The 24638-nt window shown below is 45.0% G+C and overlaps 1 protein-coding gene across 2 annotated transcripts; it reads right to left on the bottom strand.

The window, feature by feature from the left end:
* Window positions 1-826: 826 nt before the first annotated feature.
* LOC118081227 (uncharacterized) lies at window positions 827-19448 on the bottom strand. Of its 2 annotated transcripts, XM_088663505.1 has the most exons (5): window positions 19308-19448; window positions 17254-17639; window positions 15217-15328; window positions 4221-4347; window positions 827-3642 (listed from the first exon to the last, which is right to left on the bottom strand). In XM_088663505.1, the coding sequence occupies exon 5, from the start codon at window positions 3614-3616 to the stop codon at window positions 1544-1546; it is 2073 nt and encodes a 690-aa protein (XP_088519631.1). In that variant the 5' UTR covers window positions 3617-3642; window positions 4221-4347; window positions 15217-15328; window positions 17254-17639; window positions 19308-19448; the 3' UTR covers window positions 827-1543. The 2 variants fall into 2 exon arrangements, with proteins under 2 accessions (XP_088519631.1, XP_060126211.1); XM_060270228.2 differs by lacking the exon at window positions 15217-15328 and having other exon boundaries at window positions 19308-19446.
* Between the last annotated feature and the right edge of the window lie 5190 nt (window positions 19449-24638).

A 24638-nucleotide genomic window follows, 5' to 3' on the forward strand; every position in this document is an offset into this window, starting at 1 on the left:
TTATAAACCCTTTTTTCTTGTTGTCCTCCTGGAATCTGCTATATATTTGATAGTATTGGAGCCACCCTGTTAGATATTGTTTAATATCGTCATAGTTTTTTAATTTAAATTTTCCTTCTTCTTCTTCTTCTTCTTCTTCTTCTTCTTCTTCTTCTTCTTCTTCTTCTTCTTCTTCTTCTATTAATTCTTTATATTTTGTCCAGTATCCTTTAGTGTTTAATCTTTTCACTGTTATTATCTCTACTGGTGACAGCCATTTTGGGGTCTTGGGTTCCAACAGACGTTTATGTTTTCCCCACACTTTTATCAATGATTTTTTTATAATGTGACTATTGAACCCTTTATGTACCTTTATTTTTCCGTCTACCAAGTAGGAATGCCAACCAAACGTATTTTCAAATCCTTCTAAATCTAATAATTCGTGATTCTCCAGGGTGACCCATTCTTTTATCCAAAGAAAACAAGCGGCATCATGGTATATATTTAAATTTGGAAGCCCCAGTCCACCTCTCTCCTTTATGTCAGTTAACAATTTAAATTTTATTCTGGCTGGTTTATTATTCCAAATGATTTTTATTAAATCCTTATTCCATTGTTTGAAGATTTTGTTTCCCATCCCCAGGATTGGCAACATTTGAAACATAAACAACATTCTGGGTAAAATGTTAATTTTAATAGTTGCTATTCTACCTAGGAGTGATAGATTTAATCCTTTCCATATTTCTAAATCTTTTTTCACACTATTCCAGATTTTTATATAATTATCTTTCACCAAATCCTTAGTATTATTAGAAATCCAAATCCCCAAATATTTAGCCTTATTTACTACTTTCAGGCCTACTTTTTCTTGTAATTTAACTCTTTTCTTAATTTTTTTACTATTATGTTCGTTTTATCTTTATTTACATTAAACCCTGCTTTTTCTCCAAATTCTCTAATTTTCTTCAATGCCTGAGGTATGCTTTTCCTGGCTCTTCCAATGTAAGTATAACGTCATTGGCAAATGCCTTTTATTTATGGACATCTTTTCCAACTGTGATTCCTTTGATCATTCCCTCCTCCCTCAAATTTTTAAACAAAAATTCTAGACATAAAAAAAATAAAAGGGGGAGAGAGGACAGCTCTGTTTAGTTCCCCATTGTATCTGGATTTCTTCTGTTAATTCATGTATTCTAAGTGCTCCACTTCCACTGAAGCTTTTTCCACATTCAATAAATCTAAATGGTTTCTCCCCGGTGTGAGTTTGTTAATGTCTCCTACGTGCTCCACTTTGACTGAAACTCTTCCCACATTCAATAAATTTAAATGGTTTATCCCCTGTGTGAGTTTGTTGATGTATTCTAAGGTTTTCGTTCCTGCTGAAACTTTTTCCACATTCAATACATTTAAATTGTTTCTCCCCCTTGTGAGTTTGTTGGTGTATTCTAAGTGTTTCACTTTGACTGAAGTTATTTCCACATTCAATGCATTTAAATGGTTTCTCCCCTGTGTGAGTTCGTTGATGTATTCTAAGTGCTCCACTTTCACGGAATCGATTTCCACATTAAATACATTTAAATGGTTTATACCTCGTGTGAGTTTGTTGATGTCTTCTAAGTGTTCCACTTTCACTGAAGCTCTTTCCACATTCAATACATTTAAATGGTTTCTCCCCTGTGTGAGTTCGCTGATGTCTTCTAAGGTCTCCACTGTAACTGAAGCTCTTTCCACATTCAATACATTCAAATGGTTTCTCCCCTGTGTGAGTTCGTTGATGTCTTCTAAGTGTTCCACTTCTACTGAAGCTATTTCCACATTCAATGCATTTAAATGGTTTCTCCCCCTTGTGAGTTTGTTGGTGTATTCTAAGTGTTTCACTTTTACTGAAGCTCTTTCCACATTCAATACACTTAAACGGTTTCTCCCCCATGTGAGTTCGTTGGTGTTTTCTAAGTGCTCCATTTTGACTGTAGCTCTTTCCACATTCAATGCATTTAAATGGTTTCTCCCCTGTGTGAGTTCGTTGATGTATTCTAAGTGCTCCATTTTGACTGTAGCTCTTTCCACATTCAATACATTTAAATGGTTTCTCCCCCGTGTGAGTTCGTTGATGTTTTCTAAGAGCTCCACTTTCACTGAAGCTCTTTCCACACTCAATACATTTAAATGGTTTCTCCCCTGTGTGAGTTCGCTGATGTTTTCTAAGGTCTCCACTGTAACTGAAGCTCTTTCCACATTCAATACATTCAAATGGTTTCTCACCTGTGTGAGTTCGTTGATGTCTTCTAAGTGTTTCACTTCTATTGAATCTATTTCCACATTCAATACATTTAAATGGTTTCTCCCCCGTGTGAGTTTGTTGGTGTATTCTAAGTGTTTCACTTTTACTGAAGCTCTTTCCACATTCAATACACCTAAACGGTTTCTCCTCTGTGTGAGTTCGTTGGTGTATTCTAAGTGCTCCATTTTGACTGTAGGTCTTTCCACACTCAATACATTGAATTGGTTTCTCCCCTCTGTGAGTTCGCTGATGTATTCTAAGGTGTCCATTTTGACTGAAGCTCTTTCCACATTCAATACATTTAAATGGTTTTTCCCCTGTGTGAGTTCGTTGGTGTATTCTAAGTGCTCCACTTCCACTGAAGCTCTTTCCACATTCAATACATTCAAATAGTTTATTCCCCGTGTGAGTTCGTTGGTGTTTTCTAAGTTTTCCAGTACTACTGTATCTATTTCCACATTCAATACATTCAAATGGGTTGTCCCCCGTATGCGTTCGTTGATGTATTCTAAGCGCTCCACTGTGACTGAAGGTCTTTCCACATTCAATACATTCAAATGGTTTCTCCCCTGTGTGATTTCGTTGATGCATTCTAAGTCCTCCACTTCTACTGAAGCTCTTTCCACATTCAATACATTTAAACGGTTTCTCCCCCATGTGAGTTTGTTGATGTATTCTAAGTGTTTCACTTTTACTAAAGCTGTTTCCACTTTCAATACATTTAAGCGGTTTCTCCCCTGTGTGAGTTTGTTGGTGTCTTCTAAGGTTTCCGTTTTGACTGAAGCTGATTCCACATTCAATGCATTTAAATGGTTTATCCCCTGTGTGAGTTCGCTGATGTCTTCTAAGTGTTCCACTTCTACTGAAACTCTTACTGCATTCCATACATTCAAATGGTTTCTCCCCCGTGTGAGTTTGTTGGTGTATTCTAAGTTTTCCACTACTACTGAAGCTATTTCCACATTCAATGCATTTAAATGGTTTCTCCCCCGTGTGAACTCGTTGATGTATTCTAAGGGTTTCGTTTCTACTGAAGCTCTTTCCACATTCAATACATTCAAATCGTTTATCCCCCGTGTGAGTTCGTTGATGTCTCCTAAAATTTCCACTTTCATTAAAGCTCATTCCACATTCAATACATTTAAATGGTTTCTCCCCTGTGTGAGTTCGTTGGTGTATTCTACATGCTCCACTTCCACTGAAGCTCTTTCCACATTCAATACATTTAAATGGTTTCTCCCCTGTGTGAGTTCGTTCATGTATCCGCAGTCTTCCATTGAGACTAAAGCACATCCCTAATCCCATGCATTTAAATTGTTTCTTTGTTCTTCCTAATGAATTTACAGATGGTTCCATAGAATTCTGATTGTCATCTTCCTCACCTGTTTGGATTTTGGAGGGGGGAGGAAGAGAATCCTGTTAGACTTTCAAAAAAGTCAAGAAAGAAACCAAACACATGTCAATCCCAATGTGAACCTTCTCCATTCACACTTAATAAAGCATCATCATTTTATAATACTGTACAGATCTATCGTGGAATTGGCTTATTAGACACATCTCTGTATTTTTCTTTTTCAAGCGAGGAAATGATCTACAACTCCCATCATTCCATTGTCCATCCTGGCTTTGGGTGAGGGGACACTCAAACTCAGGATGCAAAGGAGAAACATGCTAACAGGAAGGCACGCTTGGCAACTCCACACCGTGATCAGCTCCCGCCCATAAACCAATGTCCCCACTGTGGAAGGATGTGTGGATCCAGAATTGGCCTCCACAGTCTTCCCATTGGTCATGCTGGCTGTGGGTTAGGCGAGCTGGAAATCTAACAATGTCTGGAGGAAAATCTAATGATGACTGGAAAATGCTGACTCAGAGATTCTGGCAATACCATTGTCTGAGAATTTCAGGCAGGGGAAAGGAAATTATGAAAGTACGCTAGGACCCAGACCCCAACCTTTACCCAGAAAGCTGGCCTCTTCTTCACTCTCTCCCTCAGCCTTTGCAGAGAGATGAATGTTCTCTGTGTCCAAGGGATCCTGCTCGGGCTTTGGGGACTTGATAACCACATCATCCACAGGCCACGATTCCTGGAACAAAGAGCAGGATGCAGATTATAAAATCAGGAAAAGCTCAAGAAGGTGACTGTCAGAGACCCTGGGTGAGTTAATAATGTTAAGGAGCTTTTGGACAGAACTGTAGGCTGCCATCCTATATATGCTTTCCTGGAAGTAAGTCCCACTGAACTGAATGTGGCTTGCTTCTGAGTAGGCTTCTGCAGGACTGCCCTGTCAAATAGTATTCAGAATGCTTCACATGTGTTGGCCCATTCTGAATTATTGCATCTCAACTCAATGAGGAGGGATTTGAAGAAGCCTTTCACCTGAATGCACAGCCCCTTTGCAGTGGGAACAGTCAAACCACAAAGCCACTGATCAACCAGAGTTTCCTGTTTTGACCAAACACAGTTTGAAATTAGTTTAATATCCTGGCTTATTCCAAAGCTGGCAGCTGTAGTTTCCTGGTTTGGACAAAGTGGAAAGTTTGTTAGCTATAGTTCATAAGAGACTGCCAGGTTAGATCACAGTTCACCATCAGGGCCAGCCCAATCATGAGGCAAACTGGGAGAATTAGGTCAGGTGGCAGATGCAGGGGGAGATGGGACTAGCACATTCCCAGTTCCCCTGTTTGTTAGCCTTGCTACCAGTGCAGGACCACAGATGGTAAATTCATCCAGCTACCCATGCAGAGTCCTTCTCTTTGGCCCCCTCTCACTAAAGAATCCTTCCTGCAGTGATGCATCCTGGTTGTGGGAGCCAGGAGACTGCGGTGGTGGCTAGAGTTTTTTTGTGTTCAGCGTAACTTTGCTGCAGCAATGCATTAAAAACTGTGCCTATTTGTAACCCAGCTTTTCAGGCTTTGATTCAGTCATCTGAACCTGGCCATTATCTAGATATTGCAAGGTATTCCAGTGTTATTCTACGCGACTACACATGGGATTACTGAGGCTGCAAGACGTGCCAAGATTTCTACCTCAGTTGGGACCAAAGAGCATTTTGGCAATGAAGGCAATTTAGAGGAGGAGAATGGGGGTTGGTTGAAGGACGCCTCTTCCGACACAGCTTCTGCTCTGATGAAATTCAGAGTCCCTGCAGCTGTTTAGGTAAAGTAAGAACATCAGGAGATATGATCTCAAACCTCCCATGTAAGGCTCTGGTCTATTAGCCATCAAACTTTGGAGAAATGACTTCCGGTCGGCCGTGCTGGCTAAAGAAGACGCAGGGACTGTGAGCTCTGCAGTCCCCGGCATCGCGGAGGGGGGGGGAATTCCGCGGGGCGCGCGGATTCCCCGCAAGAACCTCGGGTAGAGCGTCCCGAGGGCTCAGAGACCATCGGGCTCCGTTTTTTCGGCGATTCCTCTGCTGCCCGGAGACACAGTAGAGTCTCCAAGAGCCAGCGGAGTTGGAGTCGCGGGAGCCATTTTGGTCGACATCGTTACCTCTGGAGAAGCGAAGCCCCGAGTCTTCTACCGGGCAGCGGCAGATTCTCCCAAGAAAACAAAAGACTTTTATAAAAAAATTCCTTCAGTAGCACCTTAAAGACCAACTAAGTTTATATTTTGGTATGAGCTTTCATGTGCATGCACATGCACACGAAAGCTCATACCAAAATATAAACTTAGTTGGTCTTTAAGGTGCTACTGAATGAATTTTTTTATTTTGCTTCGACTCAGACCAACACGGCTACCTACCTGTAACTAGACTTTTATAAAGTAAGTGAAATCCTCATTGGGACTTTTTGGATTTTACAATTAACAATTGGGAAAACCAGGAGAGATTCAAAAACGGGAGTCGATCTCTTCCTAATGGTCAATTAAGAGGCGCATTAAACATTCCAAAGCCGAAAAAGAGACTTTGTTCCTAGCACCCGAAAGAAACAAAAACTTTGTATTCCTTCACAAACCCCGGTGCCGATACCTCCTGAGGAACAGTATGTGCACAAAGGGAAAATTTATTTGACAGCTGTCAAAGCTGTCAAAATTGCTAAAAGACAAGGAAAATTCATAAAAATTTGTTGAAAGTTCAATTGGCTGCAAGATTATATTAAAAGAGAAGTATCTGGAATTAAGAGATGTTCTTGTTGTTGTTTAGTCGTTTAGTCGTGTCCGACTCTTCGTGACCCCATGGACCATAGCACGCCAGGCACTCCTGTCTTGCACTGCCTAAGAGATGTTCTAGTGTTGGGAAATTAAAGACAATGGAAAGAACAGACAAGATGGAGGAAAGCGTGAGTGAATGGAAATTTCCAGTGTACTCTGCCTCCTAATCTCCTGCCAGTCTGTGGTTAGAAGGAATGAAAACAATGTATTCACCAAGCTTCCAAGAGACAGTTTTGAACTATTTAGAGATTCTGAAGGACATTCACAGGACACTGCAATACTCCAGTCTAACATGTTCAGAGACTTTGGTTCAAGATCAGGACTTAGAGGACAATGTGGAAAGCCTATTTGAGAGCAAAGAACAAGAAGTGGATTTTACAAAAACTGAGGTGGATTATAAAAAATGTGACTTGGAGGAAGAACAACAAGGACTTGAAAAGGAAAATGACAGCAGTCAAGAACAACAAAATGAATTAAAGATTCAAGAATAGAAGGCTCCTGGAGGGACTAAAAATTGGGCATGGCTAATTGAGGAAAAGGAAAGGCAGAGGGAAGGGGGGACAGAGGCCTGGATTTGGAAGTGGGAAAGAATGGGTGTGGGGTGAAAATTTTTAGTTAAAAAGTATTTTGGTGATTGATTAACGGTTTCTGAAATCTTGGCTTGTTAAAGGACTGCTGATCCAAGGGGGGGGAAAGACACCGGGGGGAGAAAGGAGAGTGAATAGATATAAAAATTTATTTTTGGATTTGTAGCAACATGTTTGTGTTCAGATAAGTGTCTGGATGGAGGGCCGATGTCAGCATAGGGTTAACAAGTGAACACTCAGAGCTGACTGATTTGGATGGTGGCCCAGAATTGGGGAATGCAGAGGGGGAGCAGAGTGAACAGTTTAGAGAGATATCAGGAAACAGCTCTCCCGAAGCTCTTAATAATCCACTCGGCGTGAAGCAGAGACGGAGGGCTGGATTACAAGAAAGGGGGAGGCTGACGTCACTTAATAGAAGGAAGAAGGTGTGGTTCCCACAGAGGGATAAAGGGAGGTGGAACAACGCTGAGGACTCAGATGAATCATCAGACTAGTCGTAAGTCAGTGAGAGCCGTGGCTTGAGACTGTAGCTTGTATTTGTTATTGTAAATAAAACTTCTCTTCAACGTTGAAACGTGTGGGCGTCTTGAGGTCGAGACTAACAGCATGACTCATCTCTTCATTATCTACTGCTGCTGAAACAAGCCAACTGATTAAAGGAAAGAATGGAGGACGAGAGGCAGAGGCAGGCGGCACTGCAACAGCCGGTTGTGCAGCAAGGAGCAGCAGCAACCCCACCAATTATGGACCCTACACAGATTCTTTGGGCAGAGAATCAAGAACTTAAAATGAGATTAGCACGACTGGAAGGAAGGACGGAGGAACAGGCAAAACAGCTCTCTGATTTATCCGGTAGGCAAATGACAAGAAATTTGATACCCCTTCCTCCACGATTCAGTGGGGACAGTGCAGAGTATGATTCCTTTCGGGCTGCCTGTTTGTATTACTTAAGACTTAAAGGGGAAGAATACAGAGATGATGAGGCCAGAATTGCTACAGTGCTGGGGCTTTTAGAAGGGGTGGCAAGGCAATGGATTACCCCTTATATGATGGCCACTGATCCAGTCCTTAAGAGCTTACCGGCATTTTTGAAACTCATGGACAGTACATTTAAGAACCCAGCCCAACAGGATGTGTTGGAGCAAGAATTTTTGAGTCTCAGACAAGGGAGAGGAAGTGTAGCTCAGTACTGGTCTAATTTTGTGATGTATGCCAGACAATTGGGCTGGGAAGGAAAGGCCTTGGTAGGCTTGTTCAAGGCGGGGCTATCTGAGGAAATTCGTGATGAGTTGGCGAAGATGCCCAGATTCAACACCTTAGAAGAGCTGGGACAAGCCGCATTGCAACTAGGCCTGAGGTTCCAGTCATGGAACAAGATGCGAAGAGGCTTAGGGAGATCAGAGAGTCCCAGAAGCTTTGTGCCATTGGAGACTAAGGGTTCACTGGCTCAGGATGAAGAAGAGCCCATGCAATTGGGTGCTCTCAGAGGGGGCAGAGTAACTGGCATTACACGGGCTGAGAGGGAGAGAAGGCGAAGAGAGAGATTGTGTTTCAATTGTGGCGCAGCTAATCACATGGCCCGGCAGTGTACTGTGGGAAGGCCACGAGGCACAATATCTGGGACGGATATAACAGCACCAGAAGAATGCAGAGAGCTGCTGTCGGGAAAAGAGAAGCCCCAACCCGTTCTGGAGGCCTCAGGTTGGGACAAGAGGAAGCAGCAGGGCCTCCACCGGGACCGGTCATACCAGTAATCACTGTGCGTGCGATGCTGCGACTCCCAGATGGAAAGAGTGAGCGTGTGGAGATTCTTATAGATTCTGGAGCCTCCACAGATTTTATTGATGTAGACTTGGTGAGTAGGCTGGGAATAGAAACACAGTCATTGGAAGAGCCTTTAGAAGTTCGAACTATTGATGGCAGATCGCTGCTATCTGGTTGTGTATCGGAGGCCACTATGCCCATCGGGTTAGAGTTGCCAGGCCATCGGGAAGTTATTGCGCTTCATATCACAAGATTGTCATCCTATCCCATAGTGCTGGGGATGAGCTGGCTGGCGCGACATGATCCATTGATCTCCTGGGGTCAGAGATCCATGACCTTCTCATCGGTATACTGCAGATTAAACTGCTTGGGAGTCAGGCCGGAGAGTAGTAGTGAGGCCAATGAAACAATGGTCTCAGGGCCTCTGACGGGGAAGGAGACGCAGATACCGCCTCAGTATAAGTCCTTCAGAGATGTCTTCTGTGAGAAGGAAGCGGATCGGCTGCCACCACACCGACCATACGATTGTAAGATAGATCTACTGCCAGGAGCAGAAATACCAACCAGCCGTTTGTATTCAATGTCCGAGGTAGAGTTAGCTGACTTACGGGAGTTCCTGAGGAAAAACTTGGAGAGGGGGTTTATAAGACCAACAAAAGCTCCAGGAGGAGCTCCTGTCTTCTTTGTAAGCAAAAAGGGGACTTCTGAGAGGAGGCTAGTCGTGGATTACCGCCTGACCAACCAGAGCATGATTCCTAGTCGTTATCTATTGCCAAGAATTGGGGATCTGCTGGAGAGGTTGAGAACGGCAAAGATTTTTACAAAACTAGACTTGAGAGGGGCTTATAATCTGATAAGAGTGAGAGAGGGAGATGAATGGAAGACGGCCTTCAACACCAGGTATGGAGCATTTGAGTATCTTGTGATGCCATTTGGATTGCCGTCAGGCACGGCCACCTTTCAGGCATTTATCAACTACGTGCTATCAGATCTTATTGATAACTCGGTAGTATCCTACTTGGATGATCTCTTGATTTATTCGGAGAGTCCAGAAGAGCATATACAACATGTGAGCGAGGTGTTACAGAGACTGAGGGAACATCGACTGTACGCCAAATTAGAAAAATGCCAATTTCATGTGACGGAGGTCGAGTTCTTGGGTTATAGGATCACCCCAGAGGGGGTGCACATGGATCCAGAGAAGGTGCGGACGGTGTTGTCATGGCAGAGCCCTAAGTCTCGAAAGGACGTGCAGAGATTCTTGGGATTTGCTAATTATTACAGGCGATTTATACATCAGTATTCAGGAATCACGGTGCCAATAACAGAGTGTCTGAAGGGTAAAAAGGAATTCCGATGGACCGAAGAAGCTCAGAAAGCCTTCGAGAGGTTGAAGAGCATGTTTGTAGAGGAAAGGTATCTGGCTCATCCGGATCCTTACAAGCCGATGGTGGTGGAGACAGATGCGTCGGATAAGGCGCTTGGGGCAGTGTTACTACAAGCAGATGAAAAGGGGGAACTGAGACCGTGCGCTTTTCATTCAAGGAAACTAAACTCGTCTGAACAAAATTACACCATATGGGAAAGAGAGTTGTTAGCCATTAAAGAGGCCTTGCAGGTATGGCGACATTTTCTAGAAGGAGCTCAACATCAGGTGGAGGTGCGTACTGATCATAAGAACTTACAGTACTGGCAAACGGCACGTCATTTGAACCAACGTCAAATCAGGTGGGCACAGTTTTTTGCCAGGTTCAACTTCAGGATAAAGTACGTGACAAGTGCGCAGAATCAGGGAGCGGATGCCTTGTCCCGTAAGCCAGAATATTTTGGAGCTGAGACAGGAGGGGAGCAACGATTAATTCTTAAACCTGAGCAACTGCAGCTTGCAGCGGGGACGGTAGTGGAACGGTCTGAGTTTCAGCAGCAGACGCGGAAAGATGTGTTCGCTCGAGAAAAGAGAAAAGCCATACAGAAGGGGGAGGCCCAGGCAGAAGGTTTTTCAGAGCGAGGAGGGTTGTTGTACAAGGGGGAAGCTCTCTATGTGCCAGAAGGTGAGCTTCGGGCAAAGGTGCTAAGACAATGCCATGACTGCCCAACGGTAGGCCACTTTGGGCAATGGAAGACAGAACGCTTAGTGTCCAGAGAATTCTGGTGGCCGCGTATGCAGGAGGAAGTCAAAGAATACATCAGAGCCTGTGAGGTTTGTCAACGGGCAAAGAGGCCGCGTGAGACCCCAGCGGGTCTGCTTCAACCATTACCTACACCACAGGGGCCATGGGAAGTTATTTCCATGGACTTCATTACGGACTTACCTGCTTCACAGAGACAGACAGTAATTTGGGTGGTGGTAGACTTGTTTTCTAAGATGGTGCATTTTGTGCCTTGCAAGAAGCTGCCGTCGGCTCAGGAAACAGCTCAACTCTTTGTGGAGCATGTGTTCAAGTTGCACGGATTACCGCGGAAGGTGGTGTCAGATCGGGGAATGCAGTTCACCTCCCAGTTTTGGAGGCGGTTGATGCAACTATTGAAGGTGGAGATGTGTCTTTCGTCGGCCCGCCACCCGCAGACAAATGGTGAGTCTGAGCGGACAAACGCCACCTTACAACAATATTTACGATGTTATGTTAATTACCAACAAGATGACTGGGTCGAGAAATTAGCGTTGGCCGAGTTTGCATATAATAACGCAGTGCATACATCAACAAGACAGACGCCGTTTTTCGCATGTCAAGGGAGAAACCCAAGGGGATTTCCGGGGCAGGGTGAGAGTTTGGCGGTGCCCGCAGCTGAACAGTTTGCAGAAGAGATGGAAGCATTGCACAGTATTCTGCGGGACCAGCTAGAAAAGGTGAAGGCCCAATACAAGGCAGAAGCAGATAAACATCGACAACTGGGCAAGCAGATACGGGTGGGCGATCTAGTCTGGTTGTCCACAAAAGACTGGCCAAGTAAGGGACGTTGTCGAAAACTACAACCTCAGCGGGTAGGACCGTTTGAAGTGCTGGAGCAAATCAACCCTGTGTCCTACAAGTTGCGACTACCAGCATCAATGAAGATGTATCCTGTTTTCCACCGGTCGTTACTATCGCCGGTAACGCCTAAACATCGGTACCAGGAGAGACGAGAGCCACCACCGTTACCAATCTGGGTGGAAGGTGAACCAGAGTACGAGGTGGCCGAGCTCCTAGACTCTCGCAGAAGGGGTAGAGGGTTGCAGTATCTAGTGGCTTGGAAAGGATATGGTCAGGAGGAGAACTCGTGGGAAAACGCGAGTAATATACATGCGTCCAGGCTGCAGAGGGAGTTTCACCGCAGATATCCCAATAAACCCAAACCCCTAGATTGGGTGGAAGAGCAAGCAGAGGGGGTACTAGAAACGAATGATGAACTTGATTGGGAGGAAGAGGTGGAGGAGCCACAACCGGGTTGTAGTTATTGGGAAGATGAGGACGAAGAAGGGTGGGAAGTAACCCAGAGAGCGCCAACGACGAGAGTGGGGGAACCTGAAGGACGGGAGGAGGACCGTAGAGAGGGGGATGATGTCAGCAAAGGGTTAACAAGTGAACACTCAGAGCTGACTGATTTGGACGGTGGCCCAGAATTGGGGAATGCAGAGGGGGAGCAGAGTGAACAGTTTAGAGAGATATCAGGAAACAGCTCTCCCGAAGCTCTTAATAATCCACTCGGCGTGAAGCAGAGACGGAGGGCTGGATTACAAGAAAGGGGGAGGCTGACGTCACTTAATAGAAGGAAGAAGGTGTGGTTCCCACAGAGGGATAAAGGGAGGTGGAACAACGCTGAGGACTCAGATGAGTCATCAGACTAGTCGTAAGTCAGTGAGAGCCGTGGCTTGAGACTGTAGCTTGTATTTGTTATTGTAAATAAAACTTCTCTTCAACGTTGAAACGTGTGGGCGTCTTGAGGTCGAGACTAACAGCCGCCTTCCCCCCTCTCTTTGCTCAGAAGCACCTGGTGGCAGAAGGTGCTCTGGGGGGGAGAGGAGGGGGTGGAGGGAAGCCCAGACACAAAAATGGAACCTTTGAAGTGCTGCGCCTAGCAGGTTCCTCTTGTGGCAGAAGGGGACTTGTGGGGAGGCAGCATGAAGAAGGAGGAGGAATAAGTCAATATTATAAGGATAAGATTTGGAATTGGATTAGAAAATCCGCCACAATTAATCAGAGAAGTTAGGAAAACCAGGAAGAAGAGATTTGAGGAAGTCACAATTATAATGTAATGAAAATAAGAATTGGGAACTTTTAAATTTTTATTTGTTTTCTTTTTTGTAGTTGTTGTTTTTCTTTTTTATAGGTATTGTGTTTATGTTTTCTTTAAGGTTTGTGTAAAAGGAGCAGCTGAGGGGAAACCAATCCCCAGAGCCCCTCCTTCCCTGTCCTTTCAGTGGCAGGGGGGGTGAGGGGGGAGGGGGGAGGGGGAGGTCAAACCCAGCCTTACAATGGACCCCTCTGATTCTCAACGCCCACGGGTACTACTGGTGGCAGAAGTGGACTCGTGGGGGGAGGGAAATTGGAGGGACAGATCATGTATTGTGTGTTTTTTCTGTTTTGTTTCTATAAAAAACCAATAAAAATTATTATAAAAAAAAACAAAAAACAAAGAGCATTTTGGAAATGAAGGCAATTTAGAGGAGGAGAATGGGGGTTGGTTGAAGGACACCTCTTCCGACACAGCTTCTGCTCTGATGAAATTCAGAGTCCCTGCAGCTTTTTAGGTAAAGTAAGAACATCAGGAGATATGATCTCAAACCTCCCATGTAAGGCTCTGACCTATTAGCCATCTTAAGCCCTGACACTGGTACCAGAGCCTGCAAGAAACCCAGATGCCAACGTTGCTGCCACATAAACCCAGACAACACCATCTCTGGACCCAACAACATCAAACATACCATCTCAGGCCTATTTAATAGCTCATCTTCTAACATTGTGTATGCCATCAAATGCCAGCAGTGCCCTTCAGCTCTCTATATTGGACAAACAGGCCAAACATTACGCCCTATCTGCCCGCGGACTGTCTTGCCAGAGTGGTGCATGCTCTGGTTATCTCCCATTTGGATTACTGCAATGCTCTCTATGTGGGGCTACCTTTGAAGGTGACCCGGAAACTACAACTAATCCAGAATGTGGCAGCTAGACTAGTAACTGAGAGCGGCCGCCGAGACCACATAACACCGGTCTTGAAAGACCTATATTGGCTCCCAGTACGTTTCTGAGCACAATTCAAACTGTTGGTGCTGACCTTTAAAGCCCTAAATGGCCTCGGTCCAGTATATGTGAAGGAGCGTCTCCACCCCCATCGCTCTGCCCAAGCTTCAGTGCCGAGGGCCTTCTGCCGGCTCCCTCACTGCGAGAAGCTAAATTACAGAGAACCAGGCAAAGGGCCTTTTCGGTAGTGGCACCCGCCCTGTGGGACAACCTCCCATCAGATGTTAAAGAGAAAGACAGGTACCAGACTTTTAGAGGCCATCTGAAGGCAGCACTGTTTAGGGAAGCTTTTAATGTTTAATAGATTATTGTATTTTAATGTTTTGCTGGAAGCCACCCAGAGTGATTGGGGAAAGCCGGCCAGATGGGTGGGGTATAAATAATAATTATCATCATCATCATCATTGGCATAAAGGTAAAGGTAAAGGGACCCCTGACCATTAGGTCCAGTCGTGACTGACTCTGGGGTTGCGCGCTCATCTCGCATTATTGGCCGAGGGAGCCAGCGTATAGCTTCCAGGTCATGTGGCCAGCATGACAAAGCTGCTTCTGGAGAACCAGAGCAGCACATGGAAACGCTGTTTACCTTCCCGCTGTAGCGGTTCCTATTTATCTACTTGCACTTTGACGTGCTTTCGAACTGCTAGGTTGGCAGGAGCTGGGACCAAGCAACGGGAGCTCATCCCGTCACAGGGATTCGTACCGCCGACCTTCTGATCAGCAAGCCCTAGGCTCAGTGGTTTAACCACAGCGCCACCTGGGTCCCTATCGGCATACTAATCAGCTAATCAGCTGCATACTATCCCTTGCTTTTTCCATTGAGTCAATCACCCATCTCCTTCTACCCTCCTGAGAATAATCCCATCCCACCCTCCCACTATATGTATAAGGGTCTGGTGACCTCTGTTTCAGTGTATCTGAAGAGCTCATAGCAAGAAGAAACTTGCTTGGTCTCCAAGGTTGGTCTCTAAGGTGCTACAGGACTATCTATCTATCTATCTACGTATATTGACTTAGTCAGACCAACGACTGTGTCAGACCAACACGGCTACCTACCTGAATCTACTCCCATGTAAGGTCTGGTCTAGCAAGCCTTTTTAAAGTGGATTAGACAGAAAGTGCAGGGAGGAGGAATATTCACCACCATAGCTAAACAGAACCCCCATGTCTAGAGGCAGTGGACCTGTGACCCCCAGGTGCTGGAAACCCAGGTGAGAGGAGGGCACTTACCTTTCCTAGAAGCCCATCAGTGTCTGGGAGCAGGGTCTGGTCTGTCCCCCCTGCTCTCCCGCTGGCAGATTATAACATCAGGAAAAGCTCAAGAAGGTGACTGGCAGAGACCCTGGGTGAGTTAATAATGTTAAGGAGCTTTTGGACAGAACTGTAGGCTGCCATCCTATATATGCTTTCCTGGAAGTAAGTCCCACTGAACTGAATGTGGCTTGCTTGAGTAGGCTTCTGCAGGACTGCCCTGTCAAAGAGTATTCAGAACGCATCTGTGTTGGCCCATTCTGAATTATTGCATCTCAACTCAATGAGGAGGGATTTGAAGAAGCCTTTCACCTGAATGCACAGCCCCTTTGCAGTGGGAACAGTCAAACCACAAAGCCACTGAGTTTCCTGTTTTGACCAAACACAGTTTGAAATTAGTTTAATATCCTGGCTTATTCCAAAGCTGGCAGCTGTAGTTTCCTGGTTTGGACAAAGTGGAAAGTTTGTTAGCTATAGTTCATAAGAGACTGCCTGGTTAGATCACAGTTCACCATCAGGGCCGGCCCAATCATGAGGCAAACTGGGAGAATTAGGTCAGGTGGCAGATGCAGGGGGAGATGGGACTAGCACATTCCCAGTTCCCCTGTTTGTTAGCCTTGCTACCAGTGCAGGACCACAGATAGTAAATTCGTCCAGCTACCCATGCAGAGTCCTTCTCTTTGGCCCCCTCTCACGAAAGAATCCTTCCTGCACTGATGCATTCTGGTTGTGGGAGCCGGGAGACTGCAGTGGTGGCTAGAGTTTCTTGTGTTCAACTTGGGTCAACTTAGGCTTCAGCGTAACTTTGCTGCAGCAATGCATTAAAAACTGTGCCTATTTGTAACCCAGCTTTTCAGGCTTTGATTCAGTCATCTGAACCTGGCCATTATCTTAATAGATATTGCAAGGTATTCCAGTGTTATTCTACGCGACTACACCTGGGATTACTGAGGCTGCAAGACGTGCCAAGATTTCTACCTCAGTTGGGACCAAAGAGCATTTTGGCAATGAAGGCAATTTAGAGGAGGAGAATGGGGGTTGGTTGAAGGACACCTCTTCTGACACAGCTTCTACTCTGATGAAATTCAGAGTCCCTGCAGCTTTTTAGGTAAAGTAAGAACATCAGGAGATATGATCTCAAACCTCCCATGTAAGGCTCTGGCCTATTAGCCATCAAACTTTGGAGAGATGACTTCTCTTAAGCCCTGACACTGGTACCAGAGCCTGCAAGAAACCCAGGTGTCAACGTTGCTGCCACATAAACCCAGACAACACCATCACTGGACCCAACAAGATAAAACATACCATCTCAGGCCTATTTAATAGTTCATCTTCTAACATTGTGTATGCCCTCAAATGCCAGCAGTGCCCTTCAGCTCTCTATATTGGACAAACAGGCCAAACATTACACCATGGATAAATGGTCATAAATCTGACATCAGGAATCAGAAGCCAGAGAAGCCAAATCATCATCATCATCATCATCATCGGCATACTAATCAGCAAATCAGCTGCATACTATCCCTTGCTTTTTCCATTGGGTCAATCACCCATCTCCTTCTACCCTCCTGAGAATAATCCCACCCCACCCTCCCACTATATATAAGGGTCTGGTGACTTCTGTTTCAGTGTATCTGAAGAAGTGTGCATGCACATGAAAGCTCACAGCAAGAACAAACTTGCTTGGTCTCTAAGGTTTGTCTCTAAGGTGCTACAGGAGTGTCTGTCTATCTATCTATCTATCTATCTATCTATCTATCTATCTATCTATCTATCTATATTGACTGTGTCAGACCAACAATTGTATTAGAACAATGACTGTGTCAGACCAACACGGCTACTTACCTGAATCTACTCCCATGTAAGGTCTGGTCTAGCAAGCATTTTTAAAGTGGATTAGAGAGAAAGTGCAGGGAGGAGGAATATTCACCATAGCTAAACAGAACCCCCATGTCTAGAGGCAGTGGACCTGTGACCCCCAGCTGCTGGAAACCCAGGTGAGAGGAGGGCACTTACCTTTCCTAGAAGCCCCTCAGTGTCTGGGAGCAGGGTCTGGTCTGTCCCCCCTGCTCTCCCGCTGGGCCACCGGCTGTCATCTGCAGCTCCCCTGAAGGAGGCCAGGAGGACACCATCCCTGGAGTGGGGAGGACTGGGAGCCTGTGGGGTTTCCCCCCTTGAAGAAGGGGGGTGCATCGTCTTCCGGAAATCTTGACACTGGGCATCCCAGTGCTGCTGTGGCTGCCCCTCCTCTGGCTCCTGCTTAATTTGACATAAATCTGACGGAGGCAGAAGATCCATGAATGTCTCAACTTGGCCTGCAGGAGATCTTTTTCCTTTGGATTCCAGGCTCTCCCTTCAAATGAGTCTCCTCGGTCCCTGCTCGTCCAATTTACCCCACCCTGCTGGAAAAGAAATAAACACAAAGTAAAATACCACTGTAGAATAAAACTCAAGAACAAAAACAAAATGACATTCTTGTAACCATTAGCCAGATTTTGAAATATATTATTACTCTTTCTATTTCTGATGTTCAGGCTGTGAATGACAATGTCGCCCAAATAACCCCACCCATGGATGAGAGGAAGTTCTCCAAAGACTCAGGGAAACCCCAAGGTTTACGGAAGTACAAATAATATTTGGGGGTGGGAGAACCAAGGCAGTGGTAGGGAAATCTAAAAACAACTCAGTAAGAGCACTGAGGATGTTCAGTGGCCAGGGAACGCTGATCCTGGAGGCAACTTCAAGCATGTTGAAACCCTGATCTGGAAATAAATTATCCTTCTGGCTGCTCTTTAAAGAGGATATTGGGGCTGGAAGGAGTATACATGCTGATTGTGTTTGCAAGACTTGTATGTATGCAAGATGGCATGTCGGGTGAGTGTTTGCAGTATATTTGGTGTGTGTGCATGTGACTTTATGGTCTGCATCTTTTTTCTGTGTGTGTGCATGTATGTGCATACATTGGCCACAAAGCACACTGGAATGTTGCCTCCAGAAGGCAGCTTTAAGCCCATAAATGTTTTGTTCTTCTTGCTCTATATAGGAAAGAACAATCAAATGTGAGGCTACCAGGAGGAGAGAACTCCTGGACCTACAGAATTAAAGTTCTCAACATCCTATGGACACAAATCACAGGATTTCCTGTAATTACTTTGAGATTGTTTTTCTTAAAAATATGAAGAAGCATAGAAATGAAATGAGTAATAATCTGAACATTAATAGATAATTTCAATTTTGCCTTTCTTACTCTTTTCACAATATTGTCATCAATGTTTTTATTATCATTAATTCATTTCCATATGCCACTTCTTTGCATTCTCAAAACTGTCACCCACTTCAACCCCCAGCCTTAATCTGAAAACTCAGCTGTGTTACTGATTAAGGTGAGAGATAAAACCTTTAAAGAAACAGGCTTAAGCATCTTCCAGTTCTTTACAAGCAGACCCAAGAGGTCACTAGCTTTGACACCTTGGGGAAAGATCAGATGCATTCTCCAGAGGATAGATCTATCAACTGTTTTATTAGCCATGACAGATCAACAGAACCTCCATGTGCAGACACAGTGTACCTTGATTTGGGGCAGGCAAAAGAAGCCATTTCCTTGCTAAATGAATCTGATGGACATCATTGCCACAGGATGGTTAGGAGAGCTTTAAAAGGCGATCAGACCGATTCACGAAGGAGGGCGATCGGTTCATCAATGGCACTGGCAGAGGAAAAGGCAAAGGGTGCCAGGGGGCTGCAGAGTGAGAGGGGCACCTCCCTCCCTGCTGCACTGCTCTTCCTTCCCCCCCCTGCCTCGCCTTCCCTCTCCGCCCCCTGAACCCACTCATCGCCCTTGCAGCCACCGCAGGGAGGCAGAAGCAGGCGAGAGGGAAGGACAGTCGGAGCGGAGGGAGGACCGTGGAAGAGGCCAGCCTGACCCAGAGATGTTTGCCCCTCTCTGCCCTCCTGCAGATGCCCTGCCTCCGAGCTGCGCCTTCGCCTGGACTTGGGGCCTGATCCTGCCAGGCCCGGTGCACGTGCTCTCCTCCTCCTCCCTCCTGCCCCCCACCCCCCGCCTCCTGCACCTCTGACTCCTCGCTCCGTCCCTGCACCGGAATCCGCCTCCTCTCGTGGAAACTCGCCAGGCCACTGCCCGCTGCTCCTCCGCTCTCCTCGGCGGGGGGACAGGAAAGTGCAGCCGCTCTCGAGTCCCCCTGGATGGTCCCGTTTCCTGTCTCTCTGAGCATCGGAGCTCGCTGGCTGTGGGTTGGGCCATAGGAGGCTGCATGTCTGGATGCGCCCCGCCCCCTTGCAAGGCGAATGCATCGTGCAGGCGGCGAGACTGCCCTGCTGCTTCCCCTGCCCTGGTATTTGCAGCCCGCTGCTTCTGATCCTGGAGGTTCTGCTCTTAACTGTCGGGGCAAATTGATTAAGCTTATAAGATCTGTTCCATTCCTACCTCTGGAGAAGCAGGGAACAAGCTTTTGGCAACCTTCTCTAGGGGTCTTCAAAGGCCACAATCTGTATCCCCTGTACACAAATAGCTAAGCCTGTAGTAGCTCAGTAGGTAGAGCGTGAGATGCTTAATGATCAGGGTTGTGAGTTAGAGCCTCATGTGAAAAAGTGGAAATAAAGTGTAATGTTACCCTGAAATTGTGTACACAGTACTCCAATGGTTTAAAAAAAATCTTTTGAAAGCAAAACAAACAACCGTTCACTTTTCTATACCCTACTGTGTCTTTTCCAATCAGTGGGTTTTGTTTAGAAAGCTGCTTCATTGAAATATATCTGGCATTTTATACACTATCCATAATGTTCTACTAATAAGTCTCCTTGTGATCAGGTGTGCAGTCACTGGTTTCTAAATCCTCATCCTTAAAAATTCCGGAAATTTCAGGAAGCTGGGACGATGCCACTCTCTGTCCCATAAAGATAATTTTACTATTTATACACCACACATCTTATTATGTTGCCCCAGCCACTCTGGGCAGCTTCCAACATATATAAAAAAACATAATAAAACATTAAAAATCTTTCCTATACAGGATTGCCTTCAGAGGGCCCAGGGGTGGGATAACTCCATATCCTCCAACATTTCTTCAATGAAAATAGGGACATCCTAAGGAGAACCGGGACATTCTGGGATCAAATCAGAAACCAGATGGATTCTCTAAATCAGGGACATCCCTAGAAGATAGTGACACTTGGAGGGTCTGTCTTTTCCTGCTTTGTCCTCTGCTGCCTCTCTCCTGCCTCCGTTCAGCAGAGGAGGGGAAGGATTCTGGACTTCATACTCCTCCCCCTCCCCCTCCCCCAAAATAACCAAAAGCACAAGGAGAAGGATGCACGCACGCACACGCACACACACACACACACACACAAACACACACACACCATGTTTGAGTGAGGACCAGAAAAACACAACATTTTATTACTATAGCAACTCCTAGTGGTGTAGCAATAAAACTGCTGGCATGCTTGCGAAGCTAAGCAGGATCTGGTGTGGTTTCAAATTGGATGGGTTACTACCTTTACGATTAATGGAAGTTGAGCTAAATAACCCTTCCAGCTTGACAATTCTTTGATTCTATGACATACCCCACAAATAGATGCATAACCTTTTTAGGGTCGCGGGTGGTGCTGTGGTCTAAACCACAGAGTCTAGGGCAGGCATCCCAAACTCAGCCCTCCAGATGTTTTGGGACTACAACTCCCATCATCCCTAGCCAACAGGACCAGTGGTCAGGGATGATGGGAATTTTAGTCTGGAGGGCCAAGTTTGGGGATGCCTGGTCTAGGGCTTGCCGATCAGAAGGTTGGCAGTTCGAATCCCCTGATGGGGTGAGCTCCCAATGTCTGGTCCCAGCTCCAGCAGGAAGGTAAATGGCGTTTCTGGGTGCTGCTCTGGTTTTGCCAGAAAGACTTAGTCATGCTGGCCACATGACACAGAAGATGTATGCGGACAAACGACGGCTCCCTCAGCCTATAGAGCGAGATGAGCGCCACAACCCCAGAGTCATCCACCACTCTACCTAATGTTCAGGGGTACCTTTACCTTTATGCTGCCTATAGCCAGCCCTGGTCAGCTGTGTCTGTAGCTCTTCCAGGCAGTTGAAGTTTCTGAGCGCTTTTCAAAGGCAGCCCCATGTAGTGTGTGTTACAGTAAGTCCTACGCAATGTGGCACCAGACTGCTTTAGGGGGGATGATTATTTAAAACAATTTTTTATGTTTATGTATATGTATGTAGTTTCATTTCGCTTAATGCTTAATTGTTTTTTGAGAAAGGGCACTTAAGTGTCATGAAACAATGTCTTTAAATGCAGCTCCATAAAACTGATTGTGCCCCCAAACTACCCCTTTTTGTTTGTGGATTTTGATTCAGAAGGGGAAAGGATGAGCAGAATCCACGCCATTCTGTGTCGTCCTTAGGTGTGCTCAGCCTTCACCTTGCATGAGAAAGAAGGATGGAGCTCCAGGAAACAGGAAGTGGTCCTTCAGCCAGACAGGACATCTCACCATCACAGACAGATCCCTTCTCCTGCTGGGGACTGAAGAGTGGCCCTGGGATGGTCGAGAGAGAGAGAGAGAGAGAGAGAGAGAGAGAGAGAGAGAGAGAGAGAGAGAGAGAGAGAGAGAGAGAGAGAGAGAAGGGGAGAGAGGAGGGGAAGGGGCAGGGGCCAGGGACAGAAGGAATGGCAGGGCTCCAGATGCTCCCTTGGACTCCTCCCTTGACACCAAGTGGAACTGGAATAAAGGTGTAACCTGCCACAAGATTCTTTATGGTTGTTTTGTGATTTTAAATTAACTAAATACGCTGCAAAACAACAACAGAAATGGAAATGAGCTGGAAGAACTTGAGAAACCTGCCCTTCTGCATTTCATTGTCTGTCTGACTGACATCTTTTTACTTGCCACCCATTAAGATATATATGCATGTGTATAGAGAGATAAATATAACTGCAAGCTTACATTCATGCTTCATTCATCTGATGAAGGACATTTCGAAAGCATCCCTGTTTTAGGGTGGGATTCAGTCAAAAACAGGCAAATTTAGGTTGCATAATTAATGCTGCTTTGGAGTTCTTGCACAACAAATAAACTTTCGCAAAAGACTGGGGGGCTCTGCAAGAAACAAAATGACCGGGGGTGGGGTGGGGGAACCAACAAAACTATACAGTGGAATACGTGAGAATGAAAGTGAAAGGGGTCTGTGCTTTATTAAAGTTTAATAAACCCAATACCAGCAAAATCCCATTTTGAACAAGAGCAAAAGTAGATTATTAGCAACTGGTCCAAAGGAACCCAAACCAGCCATATTCACAAATCACGGAAGTGTAGGTGGGAATGATGCACTGAAACAGTAAATCTGGATCCAGCTCTCTGCTTTGAGCAATACGCAGCATTGCGGGACAAGTCCAGAATGCCAGATTCCAAGCTATCCAGATCAACAGTCTTCAGATACCTCTTGAAAAAGAGAGGATCGCTAAATAGCATGGCCCCCAAAGAATATGACATCCTTTTATATATCTATATGACATCCTTTTATATATTTGAACATGGCTATCATATCACCCCTTAACCTCTTAACCTTCTCTTCTCCAGGCTAAACATACCTAGCTCCCTAAGCCGTTCCTCATAAGGCATTGTTTCCAGGCCTTTGACCATTTTGGTTGCCCTCTTCTGGACACATTCCAGCTTGTCAGTATCCTTCTTGAACTGTGGTGCCCAGAACTGGACACAGTACTCCAGGTGAGGACTGACCAGAGCAGAATACAGTGGTACTATTACTTCCCTTGATCTAGATCAGGCATCCCCAAACTTCGGCCCTCCAGATGTTTTGGACTACAATTCCCATCTTCCCCGACCACTGGTCCTGTTAGCTAGGGATCATGGGAGTTGTAGGCTAAAACATCTGGAGGGCCGCAGTTTGGGGATGCCTGATCTAGATGCTATACTCCTATTGATGCAGCCCAGAATTGCATTGGCTTTCTTAGCTGCTGCATCACACTGCTGACTCATGTCAAGTTTGTGGTCTACCAAGACTCCTAAATCCTTTTCACATGTACTGCTCTCAAGCCAGGTGTCACCCATCCTGTATTTGTGCCTTTCATTTTTTTTGCCCAAGTGTAGTACTTTACATTTCTCCTTGTTAAAATTCATCTTGTTTGCTTTGGCCCAGTTGTCTAATCTGTTAAGGTCATTTTGAAGTGTGATCCTGTTCTCTGGGGTATTAGCCACTCCTCCCAATTTGGTGTCTTCTGCAAACTTGCTCATGATGCCCTCAAGCCCATCATCCAAGTCATTGATAAAGATGTTGAATAAGACTGGGCCCAAGACAGAACTCTGTGGCACCCCACTAGTCACTACTCTCCAGGATGAGGAGGAGCCATTGATGAGCACCCTTTGGCATTGGTCAGTCAGCCAGTTACAAAGCCACTGAATGGTTGACTGAAGCTCTTACCACATTCAATACATTTAAATGGTTTATCCCCCGTGTGAGTTTGTTGATGTCTTCTAAGTACTCCACTTTTACTGAAGTTATTTCCACATTCAATGCATTTAAATGCTTTCTCCCTTGTGTGAGTTTGTTGATGTAATCTAAGTGTAATCTAAGTGCTTTCACGGAAGCTATTTCCACATTAAATACATTTAAATGGTTTATGCCCCTTGTGAGTTTTTTGATGTCTTCTTAGTTCTCCACTTCCACTGAAGCTTTTTCCACATTCAATACATTTAAATGGTTTCTCCCCTGTGTGAGTTCATTTATGTATTTTATTTTTTTAAAAAAATACCTTTATTAAACTTAAAAAACAAATTTAAAACAAAACATCAATATAGAATGCAAACAAAATATATACACAAACAAATACAAATTCAACTAAAACCTACCCTACTTTATACCTTACTTCGATCTGCTTTACTTATACATCTTCATTCCAATAATCCAGTACTTTACATCGTCCATTACACATCGACTTCCCCTTATCTTTATCCCAGGCTACAAATTTATTTACTTTCATACTGCTTCCCTTCAATTTCATCATGGGAATTCTACAGAATATTTGCTTTAAAACAAAGTCCTTTCAAATATATTCCAAATTTTCCCCAATTATTATCATTATCATTTTTTTTATTTGAACCACCCCTGATCGAATTTGTCAATTTGTCCAGATCAATATAGCTAATTACCTTCTCTTGCCAGTCTCTGACGGTAGGAACTTCCTGTTTTTTCCATAATTTAGCAATTAAAATTATTGCTGCCGCCACCGAATAAAAAAATACCTTTTCATCTTTTTTATCTAGCTCTTCATCAATCATTCCTAATAGGAAAGACTCTGGAGTTTTTTTGTATTATATTTAAATATTTTCTTTAATTCTTCTAATATCCCGATCCAAAACGGCTTTATCATTGCGC

The sequence above is a fragment of the Zootoca vivipara genome, chromosome 2, assembly GCF_965207765.1.
Source record: "Zootoca vivipara chromosome 2, rZooViv2.hap1.1, whole genome shotgun sequence".
NCBI lineage: Eukaryota > Metazoa > Chordata > Lepidosauria > Squamata > Lacertidae > Zootoca > Zootoca vivipara.

Bases quoted from the DNA above. Each gene is read 5' to 3' on its own strand.
- LOC118081227 (XM_060270228.2), bottom strand. From the start codon at position 17,535: ATGGATCTTCTGCCTCCGTCAGATTTATGTCAAATTAAGCAGGAGCCA. The intron at 4,348-17,253 runs GTAAGTGCCCTC...TCTTTGTTCCAG, and splicing joins CTGAGGGGCTTCTAGGAAAG to GAATCGTGGCCTGTGGATGA. The intron at 3,643-4,220 runs GTAAAGGTTGGG...AAATCCAAACAG, and splicing joins AGAAGAGGCCAGCTTTCTGG to GTGAGGAAGATGACAATCAG.